The sequence below is a fragment of the Mchenga conophoros genome, linkage group LG7 (assembly GCF_057382185.1).
Source record: "Mchenga conophoros isolate Kocher_MC1m ecotype Shallow Benthic linkage group LG7, M_conophoros_male_GT1.1, whole genome shotgun sequence".
Lineage (NCBI taxonomy): Eukaryota > Metazoa > Chordata > Actinopteri > Cichliformes > Cichlidae > Mchenga > Mchenga conophoros.
This window is the reverse complement of record NC_140532.1, coordinates 35,028,645-35,046,140: the sequence shown is the minus strand read 5'-3', so window position 1 is coordinate 35,046,140 and position 17,496 is coordinate 35,028,645. Positions and strand designations below refer to the sequence as shown.

The following is a 17,496-nucleotide window of genomic DNA, read 5'->3' as shown; positions in this document are numbered from 1 at the left end:
CAGACAACCATTATGCTCATTTACACACCTATAGTGCCATGACTTGTTCCCTACCAGATTTCTTAGTCTCTTACATATTTGTCACACACAACCAGTTCTCAAAGGAGACCTATCATTTTCCCTTATTTTCTCTTACCATGACAAACTGTCATCTTAAATACAGCCAGAGTTTCACATAAGGTCTACAGCACAGACCCACGTGCCATTTAAAACTTCTATTTACGAGGGGCAACCAATCAGAAGAAAACTGGCTAAAAGGAAGGGAGCTAAAACGGCTCTTTTCAATTAGAGGATGAACCAGTTTAACATACATTAAAAAAGAAAGCATTATTAAGCATGAATTAACACCTTTACATAACATAGCTTAAATGGATGGATTGACCAATTCCAAATTCATGTACAACTATAAAATCAGCGCAAAATCCGTTCCTGACAGTCTGCAATGAGATACCCCTCCAGCAAACCGGGGAATAAATTTAAGACCTCTGTAAATGCAATTTATGGCTTTTTGTACCCTCTTAAGCTTTTTTCTGAGAAAATTTAATTCAGTGCTCTAATAGCAGGAGATTGATGTTAAACTACCCTACCCTTCTCAAAGTTCATATAACACAATGAACAAAAGCCAGTCATTCAATGACCTCATCTGCAGAGAGAGAGGAGGAAAAGTATGAAATTCACTGCTTCCCACCTGTTACGTGTGCTTTTAGAAATGTAGGAAAAACACCCACTATGATTGAAACAAGGGCAGAGCACTTATTGAAGTCCCTTGTGCAGTGTGAGAAGCAAGCATTGAGCTCCTCAGAGGAACATGATTTGCAGAGAACGGTTTTCTCAGGAACCATAAACTGTCATTAAATTTGACGATCCACAGGTACAAGTCGACAGTCCCTGCTTCTTTAAGAACAGGTTTTATAGAAGAAATGTCAGATGACATACTGCTGAACTAAAACATTACAGATTAGTCGATAAGAGCAGTCATTTGCCTTTCCAGTTCAGAGGACAAAATTAATTCCATTTACAAGAGCCAACCGTGCAGTTAAAAAGTGAAGGAAAGTAATCACACAGCGTTTATTACAGAAGCATTTTTGCTTATGATCTGGGCATCTGTAGAATTTCTTTTACCAGATTATCACAATCCTTTTTATAGCATTCAATAACAGCAACTAAGGCTGTTAAAAACTGAATGCAAAATTGATTCTGTGCATTATGGCAAAATAAAAGCGGACATTGATTGGAGAACTGAATGTTGAGGCCAAGTCGAACACTGTTTAAAATGAAGCAGATTTGTTGGGAAAAATCATTTGCATTTGCAGATTCCTATGAGTGTATATGGATCTCAAGGGTTCAATTTGTCAGCAGTCATCTTGAAATGCTTCTGGATAGTTATTTTGAAGTCTTATTTAAATTAAAAATTTTCTTCCAGAGCTATTTTACTTTTAATTCTGTGAAGCTGTTTTTGTATTATTTTTGTATTATATCCAGTTTTGTTTTTGTTGCAATTTTAATAGAGTGTGTGTGTGTGTGTGTGTGTGTGTGTGTGTGTGTGTGTGTGTGTGTGTTCCTTTCTTTTGCATAGTTTTTAAATGACTGAGATATATTTGGGGGGGGGGGGGTTTTCATATTGAAATTATATACAGCAAAAAATTGAAGGAACACTTTAAACACATCAGATCTTCTTCAGGTTCCAGGTTTCGCCTCATGTGACACAAAACCTAGCTAAATGGAAAACTAGTGGGAAAACACACAAAACAAACAAAAAAACAGGAGGAAACAGTGTCAATGGCTTCCACCATCAGGGACAATTTTTCAGTAATGCATTTTATTGAGTCATTCTATTTTATTTCATTAATTTTCCTTTATTTATCCAGGTAAAAGTCTAATTGAGTTTAAAATCTCTTTTCAAAGAGCGACCAGGCCAAAGTGCAGCAGAAGTTACAACAAATAACAATATAAAAATATTATATTTATATATTTATACAGTTTGGCTACTGTAACAGTAATTTCCAACTTTTAAGACAAATGAAGCATAGCTTATCTTATAGCTTATTTTATATCGAATCAATGGTGACAATTTGATTATTATTCATTTCTTTATTTATTTTGAAGTGTGACACATTTGTTGGCATTGCCCCCAAATTTTGTTTTAAAATACAGTTTCTTGATTTCCTCTGGAAGTGATACTTCTACCACCATCTTTGGTGTTTTGGTGTAAATTTGACAATTTAAATTAGGACTTGTCTCTGTGCCTCAGGAGAGCAACAGTGCAGAGTGTGAGGGAAATGGGTTAGAAACCTTCTGTTGCTTTTAACTCTGTCTTTGAGCGAGTGTTTTATATGCAAATGCAGCACCGATTATGCCACAACCATTGTGTTTAAAAGTGATTTGATGGTAATTATGCCCCGATTATGTCAAGAGGAGAAGCTCCAACTGTAGGCAACAGCTACACTTATGTGCTGTTAGAGTAATCAGAAAATTCACATGAACACAACCTTCAAGTCAAAACAACAACTCAAACAGTCAGAGAAAATTTTGGCATTCTTGTTACCAAACCATGAAACCACGTCATTTGAATGTAAATATTTTGCTGACGGCAAGAAATTTAATTACAGCCATTTTTCTGCAGAGATTTAAACAGTGAAATATCTTGAATTCAAGTTGAAATCCTGCACTTCAGCTGTTTGAATTAAAATAAACTGCGATGTGTCATTGTCTAAAAACTTATGGACCTAACTACAAAGCAGCTACATACTGAAAACCGTTATCATTGTTTATCTGCACAATTCAGCCTCTCTCGACTGGCGTGTACTGTTGCTTCCACCTTACAACTTAAAAGAACATGAAGACACTGAAGCTGGAAGAACAAATTTGCTACTTGGGAAATGGAGCCATCTGAGGAGCATGAGGACTACAATTTCTTAGCAGCAAATGACTTTACCTCTTTAAAAAGAAAAAGCACCACTTTCCACCCAGGACACCATGTCCTAGCTACTGTTCTGGTCTCCTGTTCTGCCTGCATGGTTTGTTTGTCCTATGAGTGTGAGATAAAATACATCACAAACAGGATGTGATATTCCTGAGCTTGTATCAACCTGCAGAGGAAACAAAGTAGTGCTTAACGAACAACATCTGATTCACAGCTTTTCTATTTAAAGCTGAGAAATGGATGTCATCCATTAATTCACTAAGAACCAAGGCAGTCTCATTGTGAGAAGGTTGTAGGACAAGTTGTACAAGGTTGAAAGAAACCTTTTAGCAAAGCAGCACTGTGACTGTCAACCCCCCTGAGGAAGAGCAAAGAAGAGTATTGAGACACTGAATATGCACAGCATAATATCCTTGCGAGTACTAAACTTGACAAAGAAGATGAGGACCCTCACAGATTAAACGCACAAGGATGAGAGCAAAAGTAAAGAAAACAAGATTAAAGAAATTGAATGTAAAGAAAACAAGATTAAAGAAAATGTTCTGGGAGACAAAAGAGACAAAGTGATGGGACCAATATCTATTTGATCTCGCTGGAGTGATCGGACACATTATGTGCTCAGGGGATGCTTTTATCTGAAGAGGTTTAAAGTTCAGGCTGCTCCACAACAAAGGAGGCGTAAGAAAGGAAAACTGAAGCCCTGGGAATCGATTTGTTACAAAAACAGGTCATAAAAACAGAGATAATCAATCCAGTCAGACTTGTAACCAAATAGTCTAATGCTTACAGCTGAAGAACAGAGCAACTCATTACCACCTCTGGTTGTATTATATATATCACAGCATCACAGAAAATGCTCCAAGTGAATGAACACAACTGCTTTATGTCAATATTTGATACAAGTTTGTTAATGGTGTTTCGCTCACTCAGTTTATCAAACACGTTCCCACCCAGTAACAGGAACACAAATAACAAAACACATATCTACATCCGTTCAACTTCAAATTTAAAAGCTGTTTACCAGAGTAAGTGCGGTGTAGCATTCAAGTTAATTTGGATGAGCATTTCTCATACTTTGGTTCAAAGCTGATGTCAGCTACCAGTGTTTTCCCTCCACTGGCTGCTGCTTGCTCCACTAGTGGGACTGTGTATTTGTTGTCTTTTAATCGCCGTTTGTATTTTACTAACATTCATTCTTGTGTTTCCACGTTCATATTTTCCCAGTATTCCAATTGTTTCCTTGTTGTCATCTCCCTCTGGTTTGCCTAAATCTTAGTTCCCTGTCCTTCCTTGTTTCTAACGCCCCTTTTATTTTAATAACTGGGCTTTGTGTATTGCCTGCGACTTCTTGTCTTCATCTTTTCTCCTTATTCCACCCGTGTCTCATTTCCTAGCTTTGTGATTATCTGCGTGCAATAGGCTCAGCATTTGTGGTTCCTACAAAGCAAGATTAACGACTTGGCAATCTATCTGGATCTTAAAGTCTGAGTTTTATGCATCACACAAGTGGTTCTCTTTCTTTTTACCAGGCTAAATTATTGGGGCAACTTATGATGAACATATAACCTGGTCGGAGCAAGTTATGTTCAGAATTTTGGTTTAAGAATTATCTGGCCGCCTTTTAGCCAAATCATTTATTTACATGTTTTAAGTGCAGTAGGTTTACAGATTATCTGCAGGGCAAATACATTTTGTGTTTGCCAATCTGTTAAGCCATCTACCTTGCTAATATGATGAATGAACCTGCAAAGTTGCAGCGGTGTAAACTGTGCATCAGATTCCCACACTGGAAGCGATTCACTCACTGCACATTGTTTTGAAGTTCACTCCAAATGTCCAAATGTTCCAGGTGCCGGTTGCCTCGGTAACCCCCTAAAGTTTTTACTACTACCATACATCAACCAGCTTAATCCTGCATGCACACTGGTAGTTCAGTGATTCACCAGAAACTAATCTCATGCCCTGCCCACTTCATGTAGCTAGTGGTTATTTGCCTGTAGTCACCAAATGCCATTCACTAGAACATAGAACGCACGCTATGAATATCTGTTCAGTCAGTAAAGTCAGTTTCACTTTGATCTGCCAACAAGCTAAACCACGTCTCCTTTATTAAGCTATGAGACAGTAACCTTTAAACCGTTAAAGTCTGAGAACTTACAGCCATCAACTTGTAAGTAAGCAGCAGTGCCAAGAGCATATTCAGAAATAAAACCATTAACTTGAATTAAAATGTTTTTTTAATTGCTGTCAAATCACAAGAAGCTCCAGAAAATACTATTAATCTAAGTTTATTGTTTACTGTTATGTTCTCTGTAGATTGTGATGCATTTTATCATCATCATTCGTTAACGTCTGTGATTGGAGGAGGCGGCATTCGCAGGGATCTTTTTGTGCGTCAGAAGTGTCACATGATGTATGACAGATTGACTTTTATGTGTGCACACACAGACCCTGAAGCTGAAAACCCAAATTAACGGAGCAAATTATCCAATGGGGTTTTAGGTTTTGTTAAATCAGTTAAAGCAAGGAAAGCCCAGATCTGTTAAACTTCCTTTGTAGTACACCCCACAGGCCAAGAAAACACATCAATACTTTTGGTTTATGTTTCTATTTATATTCTTTATTTAAATTATTTTTTAGGTTACCATTATTATTTTCTTTATCTTGAGTCTGTAGTTTTCTGGGAGATCATTACTTATGTTGTTTAGATAAGTGATTCTGCACAATATCACACATACACAAAACAGCACACAGCCATCAAGTATCATTACATCTGCCCTCTTTACAAAATGACTGCCTGCGTTTGATGCATTTAGGAGAAAATTGAGGCTACAAAAAACAACATGGCCTGAACTCAACTCTACCTGAAAGGGCACTGCACTAGTTCACATAAAAGGTTTACTTGTTTGGAGTTTTGATGATGATGACGGTGTGTACTGCTGTCTAACACACTAGTCCTAAAACTCTAAAGTGCTTTGAACTATTAAAAGCTGGTATTGTAACTCTAGTCACAAAACATGATTCACAAACACTTAAAAGGATTACTGAACACTTTGGTTATCAAAGCACAAATAAATTATTTCCATATACTGATATTTCTTTTAAGCGTGTGGCCTGACGTGTTGTTGCCAGCACAACCAACTAACCTGTGTAGCTTCTTTAACTCGATGTATATTTAACAATTTCCAATCTGTTCCTGATTGACAAATCACTGTACATGTCTCAGCTTCATCATTTTAGTTTGAAAGTCAAGTCATCTTTATTTATATAGCACATTTAAAAGACATCAAGTGTCGGCCAAAGTGCTGAACAGAGGGATAATATAATAAAAGAATTTAAATAGAAAGAAAACATTTTAAAAAGAATTGTAAGACATGTAAGAGTATATAGCATATAATGTACATGCAAATATGCACATACATCTACAAAACTGTACACATTCACACAAGCACACATATGTGAACATAACGTATATACACATACAACATCATCCAATAAGATAAGAGACCAAATAGACAGAATAAAAAAAAAGATATCAAAGAGATCCGAAAGCCTTGGAAAATAAGTAGGTCTTGAGATTCGATTTAAAGACTTCAAGGATGAAGAGGATTTTATGAAGAGGGGAAGACTATTCCAGAGTCTCGGGGCAGCAATGGAGAAAGCCCTGTCACCTCTAGATTTGAGCTGGGAGCGTGGAACTGATAAAACCATCTGACTGGAGGAGCGCAGAGATCGAGTGGGTAAGTGCAGGCTAAGAAGATCTGAAATTGTTCACTTCCTGCCACCATCGACTCACTTCAGTTTGCTTACCGGACTAATCGTTCCACAGACGATGCCATATCTCACCTGCTCCACACATCCCTGAGTCACCTGGACACTGGCAGAGGGAATTATGTTAGGATGCTGTTCGTGGACTACAGTTCAGCATTCAACACAATAATTCCCTCTAAGCTTTTCACCAAGTTGACGGATCTAGGACTCAGCTCATCACTGTGTCAGTGGATCCTCAACTTCCTCACAGACAGACCCCAATCAGTGAGGGTGGGAAAACAAGTCTCCCCCTCCATCTCACTCAGCACTGGAGTGCCTCAGGGCTGTGTTTTAAGCCCCCTGCTGTACTCACTGTACACTTATGACTGTGTAGCCACATCCGACACCACCTCCATTGTCAAGTTTGCTGACGACACTGCTGTTGTGGGCCTGATCTCCGACAACATCGAGACGGCCTACCTGGAGGAGATTAGGAACCTGGAGACCTGGTGCCAGGAGAATAACCTCCTCCTAAACATCAGCAAGACTAAGGAGCTGATCGTGGACTTCACTACAAAGCAGGCGAGGAATTACAAACCCCTCATCATCAGTGGCACGCCAGTGGAGAGAGTGGACAGTTTCCGATACCTGGGTGTCCACATCACTCAGGACCTGTTATGGTCCTGTCACATCAACACCCTGGTTAAGAAAGCCCATCAGCGTCTCTTCTTCCTCAGAAGACTTAGAGACTTCCATCTGCCACTGAAGGTGCTCAAGAACTTCTACTCCTCACCATCGAGAGCGTCCTGACGGCAAACATCTGCATCTGGTTTGGGAACAGCACCAAGCAGGACAGACAAGATCTGCAAAGAGTGGTGCGCTCAGCCGAACGCAGAGCTCCCTGACCTGCTGTCCATCTACACCAAGCGGTGCAAGTCCAAAGCTAGGAAGATTATGATGGACCTCTCCCATCCCAACAATGGACTCTTCTCACTGTTGAGGTCTGGGAAGCGCTTCCGCTCCCTTAAGGCCAAAACAGAGAGAATGAGGAGGAGCTTCTTCCCCCAGGCTATTCGGGGCCTGAACCAGGTGTAGGACTGGACTCTCCCACACACATCACTATAAGACTGGACACACATCACATCACCACACGCACCACCACACATTTCCTATTATTTATAATCTTTATAATCTCTTTCTGCTATTTGCACATTTTTTACTGTAAATTTCTAAGTTAACTTCATTTAATGGTCGGGCATTGCACAGCTACAAGCATTTCACCCCCATGTCATACTGTGTATGGTTGTGTGTGTGTGACAAATAAAATTTGAATTTGAAATGTAACCTGGAGCCAAAACATGGAGAGCTTTAAAAACAAATAGTAAAACCTTAAAATCGATTCTATGTTTAACTGGTAGTCAACGTAGAGATGCGAGTACTGGGGTAATATTCTCTCTCTTTCTAGTACCCGTCAGGAGCCTTGTGGCTGCATTTTGAACAAGTTGCAGGCTTGAGTGACAAATGCCTAAATAGAGAGAGTTACAATAGTCAAGACGTGACGATATGAAAGCATGGATAACAGTTTCCAGGTCTTTAGATGACAGGATATTTTTGAGTTTAGAAATGCTCCTGAGTTGGAAAAAACTGCCACAAACAACTGAATTCATTTGCTTGTCCAGCTTGAGAGTGGAATCAAAAATGAAACCAAGATTTTTTACATGGGGATGTACATTAGCTGATAATGGGCCCAAATTGTTTCTTATGAGACTAATAGAGTCCTGCTTACCGAAGATTAATTAATGTCGGTTTTGTCATGATTTAGTTTGAGAAAGTTCAGAGACATCCAGCAATGTATGTCGCTAAGACAGTCTGAGACTTTCTGCAGTGTACTATCAGCACCTGGTTCTCCTTTTCCCTTTGGATATGTGTGTGTGTGTGTGTGTGTGTGTGTGTGTGTGTGTTTTTAAGCCTAGTTCAACCACTTTGACATTTTTAGCTATTTGCCTTTACTATCTTTTCTAACCCTCTGATTCCAGTTTTTAGTGCCGACTCCAGCCTCCAAGTCACTCCTAGTCCTATGCCCTAAAAATCCTCTTTAGGTGGCACCGTTTTAGATAATTATACGTGCATTCCTGTTTCATGTTTCTAAAATCTTTAAGAAACTTCACGTTCATTCGTCAGCCGAGCTCTGTATATCAAATTACAGGACTACTCACTCTCCAGCAGGACTGCCTTCGGTGTTTGCCATTGTTGTAGTTCTGACTGTGTGGGTCACTGAGTGTCAGAGAGATGAAGTCCTTTCTGGAAGGCGGGTACATCCTCTGATCGGGGTTGATGGTCGTATGTCATAGAACCTGCCCTAAGAAATGAAGAACACACGAAGTTAGGACTATTCCCTGAAATAAAGTGGAATGTAAATGTAAAATCCATCAATTTCAGCATTTTTTCCCTTACACATTCTTTCACATTGCAATTGTAAGAACTGTAAGCATGCTGGCTTACATTAGATTAGTCAGCTTCATGACAGCTTTTGTACACCTGACATGCAAGCCTTTTACTATGCTGCTTCTTCTGATGGACTCATAAACAATAAAATAAGTTCTATTTGTGCTGACAGTGTCAGCACAAATACACCCCCACATAAGAGATGTAGTGTGTGCATGCTCCTTGGTGATGTTTTGGGAAGCAGTATAAAAACTCTGGATTTTAAAAACCCAAACTTTAACATGCTCTGTAATTCTTTTAAGGACAATCATCAAGATGCAAGTAAGCGTGTGTACGGCAGTACGAGTCATCTTTTTCCTTTTAACACCATGCTAGCTAAAGCGTAAAAGACTCGACGTTAATTCAGTTTTTCTCACATCGCTGTCACGCTGTGCAAATAACACCACAGAGTCCAAGTCAGAAGTCAAACACTCAGCTGCTTCCCTCTCACCTTTGTGCCTGGTTGGCTGCCTCACAGCGACGCTATTATCCCCAAAACTGAACAGCTGCTAGCGTGCTACCAGAGGCTAGCTGTGGCTCTTCGGGTCGTTTCTGAATGGAGCGAAATTTTATTCAAGACGCAGGTTAACAAACATGCAGCGCAGTCCTGTGTTCGAGCAACACACAATAAGACCCGCTGCCACATGAAATGTCAAGCAAAATAAACTGGAGGAAATACGGTTGAAGTTAAGAGATAGGAAAGCAGAGGGAGATACGGAAAAGACCTGACAAGCTCTGACGAGGTAGGTCATGTGATGTGCGCACGTGATCTGAGAGTGTTTGAATTAACCCGTAACAACCCGGTGTCTTAACGAATTTGGCTTTATGCTTCAGGTCATCATTTAACTTTATTTTAGCTTTTTTTTTCCATTGAACACATTCTGTAGTATTTTTAGTAACATCGTTTTAGAAATGTATTTAGTTTAAACAGTACAACCCTGAAGTTTGTTTATTTAGTAATTCAGTGGCGGAAACAAACTTCCGTTTTAGTTACGTTTGATTTACATTCGAAAAATGTCAGCGTCATAATTAGATCTTCTAAAAAATGACTCCAAATTTAATCATTTATTAAGAAATAAATAAAGCAGGGGAACTTCAGTACCACATTATATGAACGCATCCACTATATACATTCTAAAATAATAAAAAGAAATTATTTCACATGCCACTGCTCATCTGTTACTGTCAGTTTTATGAGCAGTTTTCATGATAGAGACCTTGATTTTGAGATATTTATAATATCTTTTTCTTTATTTTTTGTGAACTTGTTTTGTATATTTAATTTTCTGTGACTTAAAGTGCAATGCCTTATCCAGTATGATCTTTCTCTGAATTTTTCAATTTATTAACTTGAAATTTCAAGTTATTGTCTCACTTTGGAGTTTGAGTTACAAGGCCATAACTTGAAATTTTAACCCTTTAAGGTCCACACTAAGAAAAGAGCAATGGAACAATTTTTTTTGTTTACATTTCTTATTGACTTGGGTGAGTAATAACCACAATCAAATTTTTTTTCAATAGACCCTGTAGTTTTTAAAGTATTCATTCCATCAAAGGAAAGTATTATATCAAACAACAAAATACATTTTTTTTAAAAATCTGCAACTGTGAAAAATGTGCAGCAGCACAAAATACTCACATTCAGGCTACTTCTGATTGAATGCTACTGTGCAAAATAATTTTTGTTTTTAAAAAAACAAAACAAAAACTGTGCAAATCAAGAACATCTACTGGTTTTGGTCGTTGGGGTCTTAGGGTGTAGCATTTATTCTGTGGTCATGGAGAGCTGAATCATGGTTGTCCAACTGTAGATGCTGGCTTGTTAACTTGGTTCAGACACAGCCAGGCACAAACCTTTTGAGAGCCATCGGTTTCTGGTCCACTAGGGCACAGTCCCTCTTGTAGACCAGGAATTCAAGTCAAGGATGTATCCGAACAGTGGCATATGCCATCTCCTTAACTTGTGACTTATAACTTGTCTTATACAGGTGTTATAGCATATCAGAAAGCTCAGTTCCTCCCATATGCTAATTATATACAGGGATGAGTGATGGGCATCAAATGGTGAGCTTTGCATTGGACTCTTTGCTCCACCGTTTGACCAATGAAAGAGGCATTTTACTGCAATCAGACCTTCATCAGACCTGTAATCACAGGCTCCATGGCCCTTCTTCATCAGGTCTTTGTCTGCCATCAGGGGAGCTCCACCGGTGCAGTTTGGTCATACAGTACCAATGCACCTGACACCCAAGGACATGTGCAAGTTCTGGACCAAGCTGAAACTTGTGAAGACCTCAGTTTCTTTTATGGGTTTGCATAGTGATTTCTACAACTTTGGCCCCTTAGAGGTAGCTTCTGTTCCTTTTCACTGAGGGGAGCATTGAAGAATGTAGATCCCCCTTGATACAGCAGCAAGTCGTGGATGATGCCAGATGAACTTGCTTGGCAGAACAATTTAAAGCCCCACTCATCTAGTTTGTTAGCAATATACTGGTGGAGAGTGCCAGCCCCGTTGGCTTCATATGAAACCATGACCTCAAACACACTGTGGTTGAAGGTGGATGATATCATGAGACTCCGCTCACAAATCTGCCACAGGAGCATGTGACTTTTAACTGCTTAGCGTCCATATAGTACTAGTTAAACATGAAATTATAATTTTGACAGCTTAATAATATTAATTTACCAGCTACTATAATTTGGTCAAACGGTAATTAGTTGTGATATTTTTGATTTCCACATGTTACTCTTGATTTTTACCATATTTACTAATATTAACTCGGAAAGTTACAAAAATTACTTACTGAGGAAATTATTTCAGCATATTCTTGCTGTGCTAACATGTAATTTATCAACAGCAATGGATAAATAAAATGGGTCCAGTGGGCTGATTTTATGGCAAATAATCAATTTTAATAACATTTAGGTTATGTTAGGATTAGCACCACAAAGTGACAAATCAACTGTTTGGTTGAGCACAAAAATTATTAAACATTTAATTTCACTTTTTTAATGCTGTCAAGTCAGATACGTTTGTTTAGTAAGTCCTCTAACACTCTCATATATCAAAGAATTATAGCTTCCTACCTTAGTTTCATCAAAAACACTCAAAATATGTTGGATGGTTTTCACTGACCAAATAATTCCAAAACTTACAATAATAAAATTGAACTGAGACAATATTTGGTTATGTATATGTATTTTTTTAATTCAGCTGACACACTTTGAACAAGTTGATGGAGGGATCACACAAGTTAGATGCCCAGCATTTTGTTTCATATTTTTAAGAGTGATAATTTTACAAAACAAGCAAAGTAAGAATGATCAGTCTCAGCCAGCTAAGGCAATCATATAAAATGCTATTATAAAATCTAAATACAAAAAAGAAAATATTACATATTTAACACAAAGCCAGAATGAAACAAATGTGACTGAGATGTTTAATTGTAATTCATCTGGTTGACTTCTGGCTCTCTGGTTCCCGGCAGACTTTGGTTTGAGAATGATGTTTTTTTTTAGTTCTCCAGTTGGACTGATGTTGTTTGGGCTCTCACCACCAACTCCCTGACATCTTACTCTCCGTGCACACTTTGCAGCACACTGCTCATCACTCACAGCTGACCGACTCTGGGACACAAGCACAAATTCTGTAGAGTAGCTATGAGATTTTCCTCCTGCCACTGGACCCAAGCACTTTGCAGACTGAATAAGGAATAAATTCAGGTAAACAGAAATTTCTCAAAGCTAAGTGGGTAATTTTGTTTAACAGTGAGTCAAAGAATCTTAGCAGGGTCAGGGTACTACTCTACTACTGGTTATATGTGTTTAGTCTCACTTTTTGGTTTGCATAACACTTCTCACATTGTTGAATGTCACATTTCCCATGTTAAAAGGGTAAAAACTCTGATGTAGGACTACATGTGTGGGGGAGAAGGATATGAAACATTTATTTAAAATGTGACAGATTGTCAGATTCCAGCAGTTTTTTGTCCAAGACATTAAAGAAAATGGAGGAAAACAGTGTTGTGATATTTTGATACCATGGTAGCATTTACAGGATATTGTTTTATAGTGATATTATACAGGAAAACTGTTACTCAATAAGGCCCATTTACTAGTTGTTTTTCTCTTTCTCTGTGACCCAAGAATTAATGTGTAAGAATCACAGGCTGGTACCTCAAGGTCGAAAATACCACAGAGATCACTTCCTTACTCCCATCCTCCCTTCTTTATCTCTTAGAAAAAGGCTTGTTAAAGGCCAGGTGGTTTGTTTCAGAATTCACTAATGAAAGAACTCTGTATTCTATGTCTAGGAGTGTATTTCACTGGGATAATCATAAATTGTAGCTGAACTGATAAACTATACAAAGGATACTTCTTTGCTCAGAGAGCAGGAAGACGCTTCCTTATTTGGTCTGTACCGGTTTGAACTGAGAATCTGCTGACACACGAACCTTTTTCCTCTATATAAACTGTTGTATGATGAATAAACCTTTGAGTTGGTTTGGGAAGGCAACCTGAAGCAGTCTGTGTTTCCTTGTTCTCCCAAGCTACTCCCGACGTCGTAACTAACCTGCTGAACGGCATACCTGAGTGTTACTTTGAATAATTTTGAATCTTATAGGGTAAAGACAAAACTCTGCTTATAGGTGCCCACGCCTCGGAGGAAAACCCGATCCACGGATGACCCGGGACGGAGATTTCTTTCAAACAGTAAGTTAGATAATCAGGATATTTCTAGACCTAGTGTGGATTAAAATTTTTTAAATTAAATGGTAATTTCTTAAAAAAAAAAAAAGGAAAAAAGGTCTACGTGTTAGAGAGAGCTGTAAATGCTTAGATTACGTTTTGTTTTGTTTTTCTTTTACTTATACTGGATCTGTGATGTCAAAGGCAGAATAAATATTAATATGGTCATTTTTGAGTCAAAGCTCTGGATGTGAGCACTGAAGACCCACCCACTTGCTGTCAGAACATTCTGTTTGCAAGGGACAGCCAATCACAACAAAGCTGGCTTAAAGGGAAAGGAATCAAAACAGTCTGTTTGAGGCTGCACAAAGGATCAGTGTCAGGTAAATAAGGATTTTTTTCCAACTGTGAATCATGCAAAGCTGCTGTCGTAAAGCACATGAATTACAAATATGGAGCTGGAAACCAGTATTAACTTTAATACGGCTGGTAATCTCTATATGAATATATAGAATGTACCAAGGGATTGGTACTGAAAGCTCTGGTTTCCACTTGTAGTTGCATTGACCAGTCATATCTTTGCAGGCTTTCATTGCATGCAGTCTATGTGATGGTAAACTGTATTGGATTATTACCCACTTTTGTCTGACAATTTAGTTTTTTTTTTTCCTGTATGGTTTCCAAGGTGTAACCCAATTCAAAATGTACTACTAATTTGTTTATTTACTTAATTATCTACTTAGTTATTGGATGCGGAAACATCTTCTCAAAATTTAATGGTCGTGGTAGTGAAACCTATGATGCATGGTTTGGAGATGGTGGCACTGACAGAAAGACAGATGACAGAAGGCAGATTTCAGGATTTGAGGATGTTAAGATTTTTGCCGGGATGGACGTGATTAGAAATGAGTACATCAGAAAGATAGCTCAGGTTGAGCGGTTTGGAGACAAAGTTAGAGAGGTGAGGCTGAGATGATTTGGACATGTGAAAAGGAGGGACACTGGACAAAGGATGTTGAAGATGCTCCTGAAGGCAGGAGGAAAAGAAGTTGACCTCAGTGGAGGTTCATGGATATAGTGGAGGAGGACATGCAGAGGGTTGCTGTGACAGGAGAGCTAGAGATGGAGGAAGATGATCCACTGGGGTGACACCTAAGCAGCCAAAAGAAGAACTGTCATTACACCAATCATGCTTTTCTCTAAACTGAAGTGGAATTCTGTTAGAAAAAAAACTTTGAGGAATTACCTGAGACATACGGGCGCTACAATTTTTATGCCACCATGATACTATGCACAACCACAAATGAATCTGGAGTTAATAATTACTTTTTTTCCAGCTATTTTCAGCTGTGGAGAAATACACATTTGTCCAAGATTTTTAAGGTTTTGGTTTCCTAAAATTTAAAAACTTCTATATTAGCGTCCAAAAACATTTATCTATCTTTATTTTCTATTTGAAATTGTATCCGTTCTGTAAATTATTCTACTTCAGTAATGATGCAAATAGATTAACAGTCACTTGTAGCGACTGCCAATGGATCACAAGCCACACAGCGTTGCCGCCACAAGTCAGAAAAGCCACCAGCATCGCTAAAGGGCCACATTTGAGATGAGATGAGATGAGATGAGATAGCCTTTATTTGTCAGTTGCAGGTCTTTTGCCCACAACAGAGATGACATTTCACTGGCTGGCTGGCCAACTCACCCCATACGGCTGTGCTGAGTGAGGATTTCCCCCTTGTAGCCGAGAGCTTTGCTGGATGAGCATGTGGACCAAAACTGTGTGTTGCTTATATGCAAAGTTATGCATATTAAACTCTTGAATAAAATGCATTTCACAGATATTGTTTTGAGAGATATTTGCAGGCAGTGATCATAAACATGGGAAATATTAGAAAGTCTGGTTGTTTCTTGGCTGTTTCTGTGCACAGCCATGATACTTGGTCTTTTCTCGTGCTGCATCACATTTAGTTCTCTGGTGAGTATCTCTAGCTACAAGATGAGGGGTGGACAATCACATATTATGTTTTCATTTACCATTAGCAAATCACTGTTGGATTATGTGTATTTATCCAATGTTTGAAATCAAGATTTTCTAGGTTTGGTTTAAAGGCCAAACTACAAAACTGGACAACAGAGTGGCAACATCGGATTCAGTGCCAACATGTGTAGTCATACCTGAGACAAATTTAAAGAAAGGAAACAAAAAAAAACATAGCAACATTAAACATTGAAAACAATAAACAATAATTTGTATTTCAAGAGATGAAGACAGTTGGTCTTGTTGACAACAGACAGGTAAAATCAAGTAACATAACTGTCCCTTTCTATTGGTTTTTGTATTAAATAAATGGTGGTCTTTTGAATAAAATTAGCACCTTGAGAAAAATGACACCTAGGTTCACTTACAGTACTAGAACAGTGGATTTACAGTGAGAGCTTTACAGGCCTATGGGACACCAGAAGCCGTGTCCCTGTAAAGAACACATTGTTATAGACATCAGTGAGGACAGTCTGACGTTTTATATATACAGTGAGCAAGCTGTAACACTATCCCTGCACAACTGCATAACAAAAAACAAAACACTGTATAAAGGATGCTTGTAAAAAAAAAAACTAAAAAAAAAACATACACTTAAATTATTTAATGTCTCTGTAAACGAAATTGCCTTCTCCGTGAAAAAAAGCCTGGGGGCACTATTGGCCTCAAAGATTCAGTCATACAAAGTCACTGAACTTGAGGGATAAAATCCTCCAACACTAGAGGATAAAGAAGCAAAAACTTCACAGACTGGAAGGTTCCACTTGTCCATGATTTAAAGAGAGTTTGTGTCCTGGACCTGAGAGTCTTCCGGGATGGTACAGTTTTCTCCCACCTCTAGCTGAAACACACAGGTCCAACAGTGAGGCCAAACTGGTATGTCGCGTTTCCTCCTCCCATTAGTGCCACGTCTCTCAGAGGAAGGAGATGGAGGTCCTCAAACTCCAGCACAGACTCCCGAGGACCAGACTCCATCTCCTCTCCAGGCTGATGAACCAAAAATAGATTACATTTGAACATTTACAGTAGTAAACCCTAAGTAGAGATCAGCTTTAGATAAGTTTCTCTTTCTCTTGAATTGAATATACATAAATGGTATACATACATACATAAACTCTCTCTGTTAAGATCAAAGAAACAAGCATAACTGCGAGAGTGCAACCCCCCACCCACACAGCTCAGTCTCGGACCAATATTTACTTTTAAGGGAATAGTATTGAAATGCACTTTTATTGCATTAAAAAGTGCAGCCTTTTCTTATCTTCCCAGTTGAAACCCATTACCTGATATCATTTTGAATATAAATATTTTTTTACTATTTTTATTTATGTGAATATATTATATTTGTAGCATTCTTTTAATTGTTTAGTAAAATTCACTTAAATGTTTAGTCATAAATATTAAGTGAAAAAAAGGTTTTGATCAGGAAGTTTACTTTGTTTTAAAAAAAAACAAAAAAACCCAAAGTAAATCTTATTCAGGGTCATTGTACATGTATTCAAACTGTTGTGTTTTTAAATGATTATAACCTGTAATTGTAATGTACAGAACAAAGTCATGATAAAATATTGCGATATTTAGAATCCTCATATATCATTCTCTATACGCC

At 38.3% G+C, this 17,496-nt stretch overlaps 2 protein-coding genes across 2 annotated transcripts in view; both read right to left on the bottom strand.

Moving 5' to 3' along the window:
• The window catches only part of man1b1a (mannosidase, alpha, class 1B, member 1a), a 30,358-nt gene extending 20,434 nt beyond the window's left edge, over positions 1-9,924 (bottom strand). The window contains exons 1-2 of the mRNA XM_085279033.1: positions 9,609-9,924; positions 8,890-9,032 (exon numbers count right to left, since the gene is read on the bottom strand). Of these exons, the coding sequence (XP_085135159.1) occupies positions 8,890-8,991 (102 nt within the window). The 5' untranslated portion in view covers positions 8,992-9,032; positions 9,609-9,924. The remainder of the gene's footprint in view (positions 1-8,889; positions 9,033-9,608) is intronic.
• Positions 9,925-13,945: 4,021 nt separating this feature from the next.
• LOC146570543 (uncharacterized) overlaps positions 13,946-17,496 on the bottom strand; it is a 119,141-nt gene continuing 115,590 nt past the window's right edge. Inside the window, exon 68 of the mRNA XM_085279032.1 lies at positions 13,946-16,874. Coding sequence (XP_085135158.1) covers positions 16,725-16,874 — 150 coding nt within the window. The 3' untranslated portion in view covers positions 13,946-16,724. The remainder of the gene's footprint in view (positions 16,875-17,496) is intronic.